The sequence below is a fragment of the Petromyzon marinus genome, chromosome 56 (genome assembly GCF_048934315.1).
Source record: "Petromyzon marinus isolate PM22_M1 ecotype Great Lakes invasive population chromosome 56, UKy_Petmar_22M1.pri1.0, whole genome shotgun sequence".
NCBI classification, from domain to species: domain Eukaryota; kingdom Metazoa; phylum Chordata; class Hyperoartia; order Petromyzontiformes; family Petromyzontidae; genus Petromyzon; species Petromyzon marinus.
This window is the reverse complement of record NC_133722.1, coordinates 6,345,939-6,362,837: the sequence shown is the minus strand read 5'-3', so window position 1 is coordinate 6,362,837 and position 16,899 is coordinate 6,345,939. Positions and strand designations below refer to the sequence as shown.

The window sequence follows — 16,899 nt, the reverse complement described above, 5'->3', positions numbered from 1 at the left end:
AGTGATAGGGCTAGCTAGTGATGGAGCTAGCTAGTGATAGAGCTAGCTAGTGATGGAGCTAGCTAGTGATAGGGCTAGCTAGTGATGGAGCTAGCTTATGATAGAGCTAGCTAGTGATAGGGCTAGCTAGTGATGGAGCTAGCTTGTGATAGAGCTAGCTAGTGATAGGGCTAGCTAGTGATAGAGCTAGCTAGTGATAGGGCTAGCTAGTGATAGGGCTAGCTAGTGATATGACTAGCTAGTGGTAGAGCTAGCTAGTAATAGGGCTAGCTAGTGATAGAGCTAGCTAGTGATAGGGCTAGCTAGTGATATAGCTAGCTAGTGATAGAGCTAGCTCGTTATAGAGCTAGCTAGCGATAGGGCTAGCTAGTGATAGGGCTAGCTAGTGATAGGGCTTAGCTAGTGATAGAACTAGCTAGTGAGGGCTAGCTAGTGATAGAGCTAGCTAGTGATAGAGCTAGCTAGTGATAGAGCTGGCTAGTGACAGGGATAGCTAGTTATAGGGCTAGCTAGTGATAGGGCTTGGTAGTGATAGTTCTAGCTAGTGATAGCGCTAGCTAGCGATAGGGCTAGCTAGTGATCGAGCTAGCTAGTGATAGGGCTAGCTAGTGGTAGAGCTAGCTAGTGATAGGGCTAGCTAGCGATAGCTATGGATGGGGTTAGGGTTTAGAGGTTAGGGCTAGCTTCAGGGCTCGCATCTGGTTGGCTAGTTTGTATGGCATATTGATAGCGTTAGGGTTTAGAGGTTAGGGCTAGCTTCAGGGCTCGCATCTCGTTGGCTAGTTTGTATGGCATATTGATAGCGTTAGGGTTTAGAGGTTAGGGCTAGCTTCAGGGCTCGCATCTGATTGGCTAGCTATAGAGTTGGCAGCGGCTGGGCTCGTTTGAAGATTGGCCATGGAATCCTGAAGCGCTCCGCCCCCTAACGCCTCGCTCCCCCCCCCCACCGATGCCAAATGTGAAGCATTTCACTTTGAGCGTCCCGCCTTGTCACTCGTTGCGCTCTCGCCTCGCGAAGGTGAAGAGAGAGAGGGAGAGAGCCAGGGAGACTGAGCCGAGAGTGAGCCGAGCTAAGTTTGAGTCAGAGAGAGAGAGAGGGAGGGAGATACGTTGAGTCAGAGAGAGACTTTAAGGTCGAGCGAGAGAGACAAAGCGAGAGAGGGACACAAACATCAAACACACGTGCGAAGCAGCCCAGCTCAGCGCGAGACCAAATCGCTCCGAGGCTGACCAATCCCTCGTCGACCTCGGCTGACGCCTCCGGCCGTGACCTTGTGACCTCGGCCCTGGACTCTGGGCTGCGTGGACAATCAACATGGATCAGCGTAAGAGCCCCAAGAAGAAGCTTCAGTTTGAGGTGCCCAGCAAGCAGCTGCACGGTCACTTGGATCCCCGCTCTTCAGAACAGGTGAGTTTGAGAAAGAGAGAGAGGGAGAGTTCGTGTAATTATACAATCTTTATAAAACTATATTTTAAATAAAGAAATGTAATAGCAGGTAAGGCCCCACTGAGCTATGTAGCTCAGAAGCGATACGGCCATCACAAGCGATAGCATGACCATCGCGTGGAAATGTGGAGACGAGTGGGTGATGTTGATTAAAAATGTGGAGGGGTGTGGGAGGGGGGGGGGAAACACGGAGGACCCGGAGAAAAATCCACGCGACAACGGAGAAGAGAGGGAGACACGCAAACTCCAAATATACAGCAGCAGCAGGCGTTAGGATCGTGATTGAACCCACGATCTCCTATAGACCAGGCGAGGTAGTTAACATCTCCTAGCCACCGTGATGATGATGATGAGAGAGACACGCAAACTGCACATATACAGCAGCAGGCGTTAGGATCGTGATTGAACCCACGATATCCTGTATACCAAGCGAGGTAGTTAACATCTCCTAGCCATCGTGATGATGATGATGAGAAAGACACGCAAACTCCAAATATACAGCCGCAGGCGTCAGAATCGTGATTAAACCCACGATCTCCTGTAGACCAGGCGAGGTAGTTAACATCTCCTAGCCACCGTGATGATGATGGTGAGAGAGACACGCAAACTCCAAATATACAGCAGCAGCAGGCGTCAGGATCGTGATTGAACCCACGATCTCCTGTATAACAGGCGAGGTAGTTAACATCTCCTAGCCACCGTGATGATGAGAGAGACACGCAAACTCCAAATATACAGCAGCAGCAGGCGTCAGGATCGTGATTGAACCCACGATCTCCTGTATAACAGGCGAGGTAGTTAACATCTACTAGCCACCGTGATGATGATGATGATGAGAGAGACACGCAAACTGCAAACATACAGCAGCAGCAGGCGTTAGGATCGTGATTGAACCCACGATCTCCTGTAGACCAGGCGAGGTAGTTAACATCTCCTAGCCACCGTGATGATGATGATGAAAGAGACACGCAAACTCCAAATATACAGCAGCAGCAGCAGGCGTTAGGATCGTGATTGAACCCACAATCTCCTGTAGACCAGGCGAGGTAGTTAACATCTCCTAGCCACCGTGATGATGATGAGAGAGACACGCAAACTCGAAATATACAGCAGCAGCAGCAGGCGTCAGGATCGTGATTAAACCCACGATCTCATGTAGATCAGGCGAGGTAGTTAACGTCTCCTAGCCACCGTGATGATGATGATGAGAGAGACACGCAAACTCCAAATATACAGCAGCAGGCGTTAGGATCGTGATTGAACCCACGACCTCCTGTATACCAGGCGAGGTAGTTAACATCTCCTAGCCACCGTGATGATCATGAGAGACACGCAAACTCAACATATACAGCAACAGGCGTCATATTCGGGATCGAACCCACGACCTCCTGTATACCAGGCGAGGTAGTTAACATCTCCTAGCCACCGTGATGATCATGAGAGACACGCAAACTCCACTTATACAACAGGCGTTAGGATCGTGATTGAACCCACGACCTCCTGTATACCAGGCGAGGTAGTTAACATCTCCTAGCCACCGTGATGATCATGAGAGACACGCAAACTCAACATATACAGCAGGCGTTAGGATCGTGATTGAACCCACGATCTCCTGTATACCAGGCGAGGTAGTTAACATCTCCTACCCACCGTGGTGCCCTAACTCAGGGCTGACATCAGTGCCGGCCTTCATAGGTGCTGCTCGCTAACAGCACTTGGCCCCAACAGCCTGTGAAGGCTACACGGTGGGACCTTTGTCTTTGTATATGTGGTTTACGCGCGTGTCGGTCCGGGACCTCCCCTAGGTCGACCCAGCCTTAAATGAGTACTTGCTTGCGGCATGTGCACAGATCAGCACTGGGGAGAGACAAAGGCGGCCGGGCGTGGCATTGGCCACACCACATCCTCGTGTGCCGTGCTGGTATTCATAGGGTGCTACTCGCTGACAGCACTTGCCCCCACAGTCTGTTATGGCTAGACGGGAAATCTTTGCCTTTGTATGTGTGTGTGTATACTGTGGGGAGCGGTGGTGCAGCGGTTAGCGCGCTGCGCTACGAACCGGGCAATCCGAGTTCGATTCCCGTTCACGGCCCACACCGGTGACGATGATCAGAACCCATCCTGGGCCTCCCCTAGGTCGACTCAGCCTCAAATGGCTACCCGGTGCTATGTTTAAACGTCCTTACTAAGGGAGACAAAGGCGGCCGGGCGTGGTTTTGGCCACCCACCCCCTCGTGTGCAGTTGCCGGTCTGCATAGGGTACTGCTCGCTAACAGCACTTGCCCCAACAGTCTGTTACAGGCTACACGGGGGATCTTTGTTTGTGTCTATATCTAGTGGGGAGCGGTGGCAGAGTGGTTAGTGAGCTGTAATCCAAACTCGACGACCCAAAGTTCCGTTTCTCGGCCAAGGCCGGCATCAGTGGCGAACACCTCAGCCTGTAGACCCAGCCTCAAATGAGTACCTTGTTCGCGGAGCGTACACAGATCAGCACTAGGGAGAGACAAAGGCTGCCGGGCGTGGTATTGTTTTTACCCCCCCCCCCCCCCCCACTCGTGCAGGCCGTGAAGTACAGCACTGGCTAACAAACAGCGTTCTCCCTGTGCGTGCGTGGTGAGATCATTGTGTGTTGTGTGTGCATGTGACTTTGTGTTAAGTGCGGTGTCTGTGCGCGTATGTGTGTCTTATTGTTGTTGTTGTGGGGAGCGGTGGTGTAGTGGTTAGGGCGCTGCGCTACGAACCCGACGACCCGGATTCTATTCACGCTCACGGCCACCAACGCCGGTGAGGATTATTTGAACCGGTCCCGGGCCTCCCCTAGGTCGACTCAGCCTCAAATGAGCACTTAGTGCGATATGTAAACACCGCTACTGGGGAGACAAAGGCGGCCGGACGTGGTACTGGCTACGCACACCCAAGTGTTGCGTATCCGGCCTTCATACGTGCTAACAGCACTTGCCCCAACAGTCTTTTTAAAGGCTATACGGGGGATCTTTGTCTTTGTGTGTCTCACTCAGGCACGTGTGTCACCGTGTGTCACCCTGTGCATTCGCGTGTTTTGTCGCTGCAACGTGGGGCCGACTTTCCCCGAGCACTTTCGACTTGAACTTTGTTTTTCTTCCTGCACGGTAACTGTGCCGCAGCCTGGCCAACTGCATCAATCACCCACCCACCCACTGCCTCAATGCAAAAGGGACAAGGCAGTGGTGAGCGTCGTTGGAATAGGGACCGAGTCAGTGAACAAGGCGGTGGTGAGCGTTGTGGCCGAGCCACGTGTTATGTAAACGCGCGTGATCGTGCACATTGCCTGCCTTTCACGCGGTGCTACGTCGAGGGCTTGATGGTGAATACAAAACGGCAGCTCAAAAAATGAGTAACTTGATGGTGAAGCCAAAGGCGCAGCCCCGCAATCAGCTCGCTCGCGCCACTGCCGGTGGGAGGGTCCTCCTCTCGAGGGGATCCCTACACGGTGCCCTCTGGATAGGGGGCATTCCATGCCTGGCCAGACGTCCGGTTCAGATGACCGTCACTGGGTGTTGGCACTGAGCGGGAATCGAACCCGGGTCGCCGGGTTCGTAGCGCAGCGCGCTGACCGCTACACAACCGCTCCCCTCCTTCATACGCACACGTCCCTCGACGTAACATATTTAAGCACGGGTATTTTTTACACATCCCGTCAGCCACGGGGGGGGGGGGGACTTCCTGTCAGCAGCATTGGTTCAATGCAAGCAAAAACTCTGGTCCAGATCCCATATCACGTGTCTCATCAGCAGAGTCAGGCTCGCTTGAAACCAATGGTGGCGAAATACCACGCGTTTATAAGCCAGCACTGGTTTTGATTTTCAGGGCCTCATCAGCAGTCAGGCTCGCTTGAAACCAATGCCGGCGAACTGCCACCTGTTCATAAGCCAGCACTGGCTTTGACAGTCAGTGTCTCATCAGCAGTCAGGCTCGCTTTACCTAACCCTGGCGGGCCGCCACGTGTGTATCGGCAAGGACACGCTGATTACGATTTGGGCAGGCGTTCATTTATCCTCCGACAAAATGATACAACGCATGACCACAAAATTATCGCATTGGCACGTGATCGGTGCGGAGAGTACAAATCGTTCTTCACGGTCGCGTCTTCTCGTCGTCGTCGTTGTTGTTATTGTTGTTGTTATTTTAGCCAACCGATTAGCGCTGCTTGGCGACGTACGGTTGCGAAAGACGTTCAACATGCGTCAGTGCCGGATTAACCTAAGTGCGGGGCCTGTAACATATGATGTTATCAAGGGGCACTAAATTTTTTAAAAAACGTAAATGTTAAAAAAACACTTTTTGTTTACTCGCATAGTAAAGTAATTGTATTTTTTTCATTTGCTATACAGCCAGATAATACGACAAATCGCTAACCTTAAACACCCGGTCGTTCATAAAAGTTAAAGGCGGTATAGTACTATAGTAATAGAGCAAGTGCAGAATCACTGAACCAGAATTGATAGCTTGAAAGCATTTAGCGCGGGGCCCTTGAAAGTGCGGGGCCCGTAGCTACTACATATGTAGTAGTAGCTACTAGTAGCTACATATGTAGTAGTAGCTACTACACGTGTAGTAGCTACTACTACATATGCTGTATATGTACACATGTAGTAGCTACTACACGTGTGGTAGCTACTACATATGTAGCTACTTTTGCTACTACGGTTATCCGGCACTGGCATGCGTACATTTTTACTCTGTAGGCTTCGGTTACGCCCTAGCGAGCCCTGGGTGCCACCAGACACGGCAAACTCAAATAAGACAATCATTATCTGTTAGGAATTTCCATTATCGAGTCTCAATTGATTCATTCTTTTTCCCCTCTCTCTCTCTCTTTCTGTCTCGTCTCCGCCTCTGTGCTTTTTTACGACGAGTGCGCATCCTGTACAATTTGCTCGCGATAGCGAGACCAGGAGGAGGAGGAGGGAACGGTGTCTGGGTCACGAGAGATGTTAACAACCACGCCTTGTATACAGGAGGTCGTGGGTTCGATCCCGACCCTGACCCTTGCTGTATATTTGGAGTTTGCGTGTCTCTCTCTCTCATCATCATCACGGTGGCTAGGAGATGTTAACTACCTCGCCTGGTATACAGGTGGTCATGGGTTCGATCCGGATATTACACATCATCGTGAAGCCCGCGGACCATCTAGAGCCCACGACTTTTTTTCCCGCGGCCTCTCTCAACACGGCCCGCGGCCTCTCCAGATACGGCCCAGCGGCCTCTCCAGACACGGCCCAGTGGCCTCTCCAGATACGGCCCATTGGCCTCTATAGATACGTACTCTTTGGTTCTATTCGGTAAAAGTCACGACGGCCCAGTGGCCTCTCTAGACACGGTCCAGTGGCCTCTCCAGATACGGCCCAGCGGTCTCTCCAGATACGACCCGGTGGCCTTTCTGGATACGGCCCAGCGGCCTCTCCAGATACGGCCCAGCGGACTCTCCAGACACGGCCCAGTGGCCTCTCCAGATACGGCCCAGCGGCCTCTCCAGACACGGCCCAGCGGACTCTCTAGACACGGCCCAGCGGCCTCTCCAGATACGGCCCAGCGGCCTTTCTGGACGCGACCCGCGGCCTCTCTCAACGATGCCCCCGGCCTCTCTCGACACGGGCCGCGACCAAACGAGGCCAAACCCCTTCTAAAGCGTCGGCCGTGAATGCGACAGCTGAACTGTCGCTTTCACCACGGCCGCACTGATCGGGTATTAGAGGGGAGGTGGGGGGGGAATTAAATAAAACAATTTAAATCCGGTAAAACAAAATCCCGTTTCTAATTTTAGCGGGCCGGGGTAGTCACGCCCCTTCAATGCGATAGCCGCTTTAATATTGCTGGGCCTACACGGACGTTAGTTTTCGTGTCGTTTGTTGTTGTTCTTCTTGTTGTTGTTGTTATTGGCGAACGCTCAGGAGCTGTGTGAGTGTGGTAATGTTTGTTTGGGGTCAGCCGAATACCGGCCACCCGAGTTCGATTCCCGCTCACGGCCGACACCTGTGACGATCATCTGAACCGGTCCTGGGCCTCCCCTAGGTCGACTCAGCCTCAAATTGGTAACCTGGTGCGGTGTGTAGCAAACATCGCTACTGGGGAGACAAAGGCGGCCGGGCGTGGTGCTGTCCGCCCAACCCCGAGTGAGCCGTGCCGGTCTTCATAGGGTGCTACTCGCCAACAGCACTTGCCCCAACAGTCTGTTAATGCTACACGGGGGATCTTTGTCTTTGTCTGGCCGCTCAAGTCAAGTCGGGAGGTCAAGATTTCCTGTTCGGTGCTCAGTTAGGCAACGTTCCCCAATCCCCCCGTGTGCTGTAAACTTTCTAGCTCCCCACTCCGTCTCATCTCTCTGTACTGCCTCGTTCGCTCACCCCACCGCCCCCTCATAAACCCCCTCTCCCTACCCTGCCGCTCCTCTCTCACTCATAAACCCTCTATGCCCCCATACCTCTCTCTCTCGGCTCCGGCTGGAGCACGCCACGTACCACACACACACGTGTCGGTGATGTTCAGAGCGTCTTCTTCGAACGCTGGGGAGCCGGACAAGCCCCTCTCTGTACCAGCGTGGACGGCACCACCCCACGTGTTCATCTTCTGAAGCGCTCGCTCGTCACCGTGGCGCGCGCGATGACCAACACCACCACCACGTGGCTTTTATTTCGTGTTGTGCGCGGTGCATTTTGCGCCACAGCGCGGGGATGTAGAGTGTTTGTTTTCATTTGTGTTGCTGGTGACTTTGTGTATTTCGTATCGGAATCGCCCCCAGCGCTGTTGCTGCTGGCGGCAATAAAAGTTGTTTAAAAGTCAAAAGTCTCTCTCTCTCTCTCCCCCCGTCATATACTCCCCCATCCCTACCCTGTCGCTCCCCTCTCACTCGTAAACCCTTTATCCCCCCCCCCCCCCCTCTCTCTCTCACTAAAACCCCGTGCCATCTCTCTTTATCTCGATAAACTCTGTCACTCTCTCAAAACCAGCCCCCCTCCTCCTCTCTCTATCTCTCTCATACCTATCTCACTCGCCATCCCTCGTTCTCTCTCTCTTTTTTTTTCACGATCAGAGGAAACAAGAAGATGCTCGGTGTAGTCGGCACTTTGCTTCGTTCATCATTTCGTTTTTTTTGTTTTTTGTTATGCTTTGCTTTGTGTGAACCTCCCCCCTCCCCCCCCCCTTTTAAATGAAAGACCCAACAAAATATTTTTTTCTGCTCTCCTTACCCCTTCCCTCTCTCTCTCACTACCCCCCTCTCTGCCCCTCTTCTCTCTCTACCCCCTTCGCTGCCCCCCCCCCCACCTCTCTCCCTGCCCCCTCTCTTCCTACTCCATTTGGCTCTCTCTCGCTCACTCTCTCGCTCTCTTTTTTTATAACTACGACAAGTGCTGCACCTGCACGCAGCCCTTCCCACAGTCAAACTGCCTCCGACGGGTAGCTTAGATCTGCATGCAGAGCTCTCCGTCTCACCCTCTGCGCTCTCTAAATCTCTCTCTCTCTCTTTGCTTGCTCTCTCACAGCCCCCTCCATCTCTCCTCTCTCCAAGCTGCGGTTCTCGCCATCGTCTCTTGCCCTGCGATTGCATCGGCCGTCTGCAAGGTTCGCAGCGGAGGGCATCCGAGGATCCCCCTTCAATATCTGAAATCGGAATTTGTTAAAAGTTCCCAAAAAAATCTCATCCCTAGTCGTGTCACGTGTTGGTGGACGGTCGGATGATGTTTGTGATGGATGGTAGGGTGATGTGTGTGGTGGATGGTAGGGTGATGTGTGTGATGGATGGTATGGTGATGTGTGTGATGGATGGTAGGGTGATGTGTGTGGTGGATGGTAGGGTGATGTGTGTGATGGATGGTAGGGTGATGTGTGTGGTGGATGGTAGGGTGATGTGTGTGATGGATGGTAGGGTGATGTGTGTGGTGGATGGTAGGGTGATGTGTGTGGTGGATGGTAGGGTGATGTGTGTGGTGGATGGTAGGGTGATGTGCGTGGTGGATGGTAGGGTGATGTGTGTGATGGATGGTAGGGTGATGTGCGTGATGGATGGTAGGGTGATGTGTGTGGTGGATGGTAGGGTGATGTGTGTGGTGGATGGTAGGGTGATGTGTGTGGTGGATGGTAGGGTGATGTGTGTGGTGGATGGTAGGGTGATGTGTGTGGTGGATGGTAGGGTGATGTGTGTGATGGATAGTAGGGTGATGTGTGTGATGGATGGTAGGGTGATGTGTGTGGTGGATGGTAGGGTGATGTGTGTGATGGATGGTAGGGTGATGTGTGTGGTGGATGGTAGGGTGATGTGTGTGGTGGATGGTAGGGTGATGTGTGTGGTGGATGGTAGGGTGATGTGTGTGGTGGATGGTAGGGTGATGTGTGTGGTGGATGGTAGGGTGATGTGTGTGATGGATGGTAGGGTGATGTGTGTGGTGGATGGTAGGGTGATGTGTGTGGTGGATGGTATGGTGATGTGTGTGGTGGATGGTAGGGTGATGTGTGTGGTGGATGGTAGCGTGATGTGTGTGATGGATGGTAGGGTGATGTGTGTGGTGGATGGTAGGGTGATGTGTGTGGTGGATGGTAGGGTGATGTGCGTGGTGGATGGTAGGGTGATGTGTGTGATGGATGGTAGGGTGATGTGCGTGATGGATGGTAGGGTGATGTGTGTGGTGGATGGTAGGGTGATGTGTGTGGTGGATGGTAGGGTGATGTGTGTGGTGGATGGTAGGGTGATGTGTGTGATGGATAGTAGGGTGATGTGTGTGATGGATGGTAGGGTGATGTGTGTGGTGGATGGTAGGGTGATGTGTGTGATGGATGGTAGGGTGATGTGTGTGGTGGATGGTAGGGTGATGTGTGTGGTGGATGGTAGGGTGATGTGTGTGGTGGATGGTAGGGTGATGTGTGTGGTGGATGGTAGGGTGATGTGTGTGGTGGATGGTAGGGTGATGTGTGTGATGGATGGTAGGGTGATGTGTGTGGTGGATGGTAGGGTGATGTGTGTGGTGGATGGTATGGTGATGTGTGTGGTGGATGGTAGGGTGATGTGTGTGGTGGATGGTAGCGTGATGTGTGTGATGGATGGTAGGGTGATGTGTGTGGTGGATGGTAGGGTGATGTGTGTGGTGGATGGTAGGGTGATGTGCGTGGTGGATGGTAGGGTGATGTGTGTGATGGATGGTAGGGTGATGTGCGTGATGGATGGTAGGGTGATGTGTGTGGTGGATGGTAGGGTGATGTGTGTGGTGGATGGTAGGGTGATGTGTGTGGTGGATGGTAGGGTGATGTGTGTGGTGGATGGTAGGGTGATGTGTGTGGTGGATGGTAGGGTGATGTGTGTGATGGATAGTAGGGTGATGTGTGTGATGGATGGTAGGGTGATGTGTGTCGTGGATGGTAGGGTGATGTGTGTGGTGGATGGTAGGGTGATGTGTGTGGTGGATGGTAGGGTGATGTGTGTGGTGGATGGTATGGTGATGGTAGTGATGGATGGTAGGGTGATGTGTGTGGTGGATGGTAGGGTGATGTGTGTGGTGGATGGTAGGGTGATGTGTGTGGTGGATGGTAGGGTGATGTGTGTGGTGGATGGTAGGGTGATGTGTGTGGTGGATGGTAGGGTGATGTGTGTGATGGATGGTAGGGTGATGTGTGTGATGGATGGTAGGGTGATGTGTGTGGTGGATGGTAGGGTGATGTGTGTGGTGGATGGTATGGTGATGTGTGTGATGGATGGTAGGGTGATGTGTGTGGTGGATGGTAGGGTGATGTGTGTGGTGGATGGTAGGGTGATGTGTGTTGTGGATGGTAGGGTGATGTGTGTGGTGGATGGTATGGTGACGGTAGTGATGGATGGTAGGGTGATGTGTGTGGTGGATGGTAGGGTGATGTGTGTGGTGAGATGGTAGGGTGATGTGTGTGGTGGATGGTAGGGTGATGTGTGTGATGGATGGTCGCGTGATGTGTGTGGTGGATGGTAGGGTGATGTGTGTGGTGGATGGTAGGGTGATGTGTGTGGTGGATGGTAGGGTGATGTGTGTGGTGGATGGTAGGGTGATGTGTGTGATGTATGGTAGGGTGATGTGTGTGGTGGATCGTAGGGTGATGGTAGTGGTGGATGGTAGGGTGATGTGTGTGGTGGATGGTAGGGTGATGTGTGTGGTGGATGGTAGGGTGATGTGTGTGATGGATGGTAGGGTGATGTGCGTGATGGATGGTAGGGTGATGGTAGTGGTGGATGGTAGGGTGATGTGTGTGATGGATGGTAGGGTGATGTGCGTGATGGTTGGTAGGGTGATGTGTGTGATGGAAGGTAGGGTGATGTGTGTGATGGATGGTAGGGTGATGGTAGTGATGGATGGTAGGGTGATGTGTGTGTTAGTTTATAATGATAATGGGCAGAGCATTCATCCAGCAGTAGCTAGACATCACATCACCACCCCGAGTCCTCCCATCCAGCAGTGCGCTCACAACGACGCGGAGGCCTTGATCCAGCAGTGGACAGAGCACGTGCCCACGTGTTCACACCGCGCGTGTTTTGTTTTTGTTTGCGTGTTGCAGCTTAGGAAGCGTCGCCCAACCCCAGCCACGCTCTTCCTGCTCAACGATCAGACGTCTCCAGGTGCGAATCGATCCCGCACATCACACCCCCCCCCCCCCGCCAGAGGTTGATTCTAGTCGACTAATTCGAGTCGACTCCAGGACCCAGCTGGGATGCTTCTCAAGTGATGTATAGCTCCCTCAATCTCTCTCTCTCTCTCTCCCTGTGCAAGGGGGAATCTGGTTTAAGCAAAAACTCGCGAGTCTATGGATCTCTGTGTGTGGCTAGGTGATGTTAACTCTCTCGCCTGGTATACAGGAGGTCGTGAGTTCGACCCCGACGGCTTTATATTTGGAGTTTGCATGTCTCTCTCTCTCTCTCTCTCCCCGTGGTCGCGTGGATTTTTCCCTCCACATTTAGAAGCAACGCCATGCGTTTAGAGTCTTTGCCTTGCCCATAAATGTCCGAATGATAAGCCACTTCTTCTCATTTGCGCGTGAGCCCAGGTGGCTTCTGAAAAAGAGTTGCATAGCAGCTAAGTGTGGGCCTTACCTGGTCAAATAAAACAGTGATTGTCATGGCAATGAGTGAGGCTGTCCTGGGTAATTCACGACTATTACAATAATCCATGCCTCGAGTTTCCCTGGCTAGCCGATGGCTGGCCTGCTCTCCAATCCGACCAGTCAGAATCATTAACCCTGACGCCTGCTGTTTATCTATATAAGGAACGAAATAGGTGGACTTCTCCACAAATCTGTCTGTCGCCTGATAAAGCTAGTTGTAATTACTGGCGAAACGTCGTACTCAAGATTGTAAATGTCGTGGCTTGGCTCTCGTGACGAATTGGCCGCGTTCTGTTTACGTGACAACCCTTTACTAGTTGGCTGTGTCGGGTGGTGGCGGGTTTAACGACACATTTTTATATTTACGCGATCTAACCCCAAAAAAACCTCTGTTATCTCCATCCATGGTCGTGTACATTTTTTCTCCGGGTCCTCCGGTGTTTCCCTCCAAATTTAGAATCAACGCCACGTCGTTTAGAGCATTTTGACTGCTGTCAATGCCCACGTGATAACTAAGAGCCAATTTCTTTGAGCAATCGTTTGCGATGATCAGAGGTCGCTTCTGAAATCAATAAATAAAATAAACAATTGAGCTTTATCGCAGCTCGGTAGGGCCTTACCTGGTTTAAAAATATATGTATATAACATTATTCATGAAAGTTTTAGTTTAACTCACTGCACTTCAATCACATCCCGGCGGCAGGGGCTGAGCGCCCCCCCCCCCGAGATCCGAACCCAAAGTTCCGAACCGCTGGCGGCTCAGCTGCGTCTCTGGAACCCCCCCGACCCCACCCCCCCGGCGCGCGCTCTTGACGACCACGATGACGACGATGACGACGATGATGATGATGACGACGACCACGATGACGACGATGATGATGACGACGACAATGATGACGATGATGACGACGATAACGACGACAATGACGACGATGACGACGATGATGATGATGACGACGACCACGATGACGACGATGATGATGACGACGACAATGATAACGACGATGACGATGATGACGACGATGACGACGATGATAACGATGACGACGATGATGACGGCGATGACGACGATGATGACGACGATGATGACGACGATGTGCGTCACAACTGAGTGGCGGGGTGGGGGGGGGGCGAGTGGGGGGCGATCCGTATAAATCAATCATTGGCAGCTGCACGGTCACTGGACCGGCTCTATTTCTTCCTCGCTGCCGTCATAAAACCGCCGTAAAGAAAATAAAAGACACCCCCCGACCCCAACTTCAGAGCAGCGGGTCTTAACCTTTATTGCAGCCTTGCACACCCATTTGGTTCTCAATCATAATATATATATATTTTTTATAATGTTAACATCAATAGCAAAAAGGTTTGATGAAACAAAGTTGTACTCTCAGTGGCCCCGTGCTTAATTTGTGTTTTCGATTATTTACCTTCTAAAGAAATATAATTCTGGCCATAAATCTCGACTTAAAGCTTTCGTGACTGCAGGAATTCATATTCTTTGGGTCTTTCTGTATAGTCACATCGATAGAACAATACAATAAAAAAAATAAAAATGAAGTTAATTTTGTTAAATTATTTGTCTACGTGACTTTACCAAAGAATATTAATTCTCGCCATGTCTCGCACACCTCTGAAAGGGCATCTCGCACACCCCAGAGAGAGAGAGGGTTCGTGCCGGATTATCCTAGTAGCACAAGTAGTTACAGATGCTACGGGCCCCGCACTTTCAAGGGCCCCGCGCTAAACGCTTCCAAGCTCTCAATTCCGGTTCAGTGATTCTGCACTAGCTCTATTCCTATAGTACTAGACCGCCTTCAACTTTTATTAACGACTGGGTGTTTAAGTTTAACGATCTGTCGTATTGTCTGGCTGCATAGCAAATTAATAAATACAATTACTTTGCTATGAAAGTTACAAATTTATGTGTTTAAATATTTAGTTATTTATTTATTTAATATGTAGGGCCCCTTTATAACATCATATGCCCCAGGCCCCGCACTAATCCGGCACTGGAGATTGGGGGGGAGGGGGCGGTGGATGTGGGGTGCGTGCGACCCAGGTTAATACAAACCATTGTTGCGCTGACGAGTTTCACGTCGATTTCAGCCCGAGCAGGGTGCTTCAAAACTCACAAGGGACGAGGATGGGACTCGTTTTGTAACGCCGTGACGAACCCCCCACCCCCGCCACGTTAGCCCGCTGCTGGTGGGAGGCGATAATTGCTTCGTCTGTATCACTCCACCACCACCCCTCATTAGAGTAAAATTTGCGACTGCAATTTTTGCGACTGCAATTTTACGCGTTTGGCACATGTGGAGTCGTCAACGCACGCTGCCACACACAACGCCCCCCCCTAATCTTGCCGATTGACGTCAGACGATGTTTAAACGTCCTCTGTGAAGCTGGCGGCGAAGAGCGCAATTATTATAATTCGGTTGAACACGTAGTAGTGGTGGTGATGGTGGTGGGAGGTGGTGGTGGTGGAGGCATTCTCAACCAATCTTATTCATCATAGAGTGCAGGGGGTTGTGGGGTAAGATCGCGTCAATATAAATGCGTCGTTGAACCCGCAGCCACCGCAGCAACCACGCGAATTCAGTAAGGTTCGGTGCCGTATGATCGTAGTAGCAAAAGTAGCTACATCATATGTAGTAGCTACTACGTGTGTAGGTGCTTCATGTGTAGTAGCTACTACATGTGTAGTGGTTGTGTGTAGTAAGCTACATCATATGTAGTAGCTACTACATGTGTAGTAGTTGTGTGTAGTAGCTACATCATATGTAGTAGCTACTACGTGTGTAGGTGCTACATGTGTAGTAGCTACTACATGTGTAGTAGTTGTGTGTAGTAGCTACATCATATGTAGTAGCTACATCATATGTAGTAGCTACATCATATGTAGTAGCTACATCATGTGTACTAGCTACTTCACGTGTAGTAGCTACTACATGTGTAGGTGCTACTACACTTTCAAGTGTAGTAGTAGCTACTACACTTTCAAGGGCCCCGCGCTAAACGCTTTCAAGCTATAAAATTCCGATTCAGTGATTCTGCACTTGCTCTATTACTATAGTACTATACCGCCTTCAACTTTTATGAACGACTGGGTTTTTAAGGTTAGCGATTTGTCGTATTATTTGGCTCTATAGCAAATGAAAAAATACAATTACTTTACAATGCGAGTAAAAGATTTGTGTTTTAATATTTATGTATTTATTTTTATTTAGGGCCCCTTTATAACATCATATGCTACAGACCCCGCACTTAGCTTCATCCGGCACTAGTAATGTTTGTCACGTAAACAACAAGACACGCCAATTAGTTACTCACACAGCGCTAACCGGTGTGTTGGAGAGTTAACCCACCCGGCTATGACCCGAGTTCGATTGCCGCTCACGGCCACCAACACCGAACCGGTCCTGGATCCTCCCCTAAGTCGACTCAGCCTCAAATGAGTACCCGGTGCATGCAGTTGTGTGTAAACACAAAACATCGCCTTCGGGGAGACAAAGGCGTTCGGGCGTAGTGCCGGCCACCCGCACCCAGCCGTCATAGGTGCTGCTACTCGCTAACTGCACTTGCCCCGACAGTCTGTTGAGGCTACCCGGGGGATCTTTGTATCTGTTTTGGGGGCCGTGGAGGTACAGGTGTTTACCTGTGGGGATTGGTGGGGGGCGAGGGTGGGGGGGTGGCCACGTGAGCGGTTGCCCGTCGCGGGGAAATGCTTCCGTGTCAAAGTCACAGCGGGTGTCCTGGCATCACTCTCCCCACAGATGATGACAGAGATGGAGAGCATGGAGAGGTGAGAACCCCCCTCCACTACCCCCCACCCACCAACCACGACTCACCCCCATCCACCACCACCACCCCCCCTACTCCCCCAACCACGACTCACCACCCCACCCACCCACCACCACCAACCCCCCCCTCCTCCCCCAACCACAACTCACCACCCCACCCACCCACCACCACAACCCCCCCCCCTCCTCCCCCAACCACAACTCACCACCCCACCCACCCACCACCACCACCCCCTCCTCCCCCAACCACGACTCATCCCCCCCCTACCCACCACCACCACCCCCCTCCTCCCCCAACCACAACTCACCACCCCACCCACCCACCACCACCACCCCCCTCCTCCCCCAACCACGACTCACCCCCTCCCCCTACCCAGGCCTCACTCGCCTCTCTCTCCCGCTGGCACAACTGAGCCAGCCCGGCGCGGCTGCAGTTCGTTTTTTTTTCTTCCCAAGTGTTGAAAAACCGTGCCGTGCCGTGCCACCGACGTCGCCGACCAACGTCACACGCGGTGGTCGCGTCATTTGGCCCCACCCCTGGCCCCACCCCTGGGCCCTGCT

General features: G+C 52.0%; 1 protein-coding gene across 2 annotated transcripts in view; it reads left to right on the top strand.

Annotated features, from left to right (window-relative positions):
* Window positions 1-572: 572 nt before the first annotated feature.
* The window catches only part of LOC116954755 (uncharacterized), a 43,053-nt gene continuing 26,726 nt past the window's right edge, over window positions 573-16,899 (top strand). For both annotated transcript variants that reach the window (XM_032975528.2, XM_032975527.2), the window contains exons 1-3: window positions 573-1,408; window positions 11,996-12,056; window positions 16,312-16,340. In XM_032975528.2, the coding sequence (XP_032831419.2) occupies window positions 1,316-1,408; window positions 11,996-12,056; window positions 16,312-16,340 (183 nt within the window). In that variant the 5' untranslated portion in view covers window positions 573-1,315. The remainder of the gene's footprint in view (window positions 1,409-11,995; window positions 12,057-16,311; window positions 16,341-16,899) is intronic.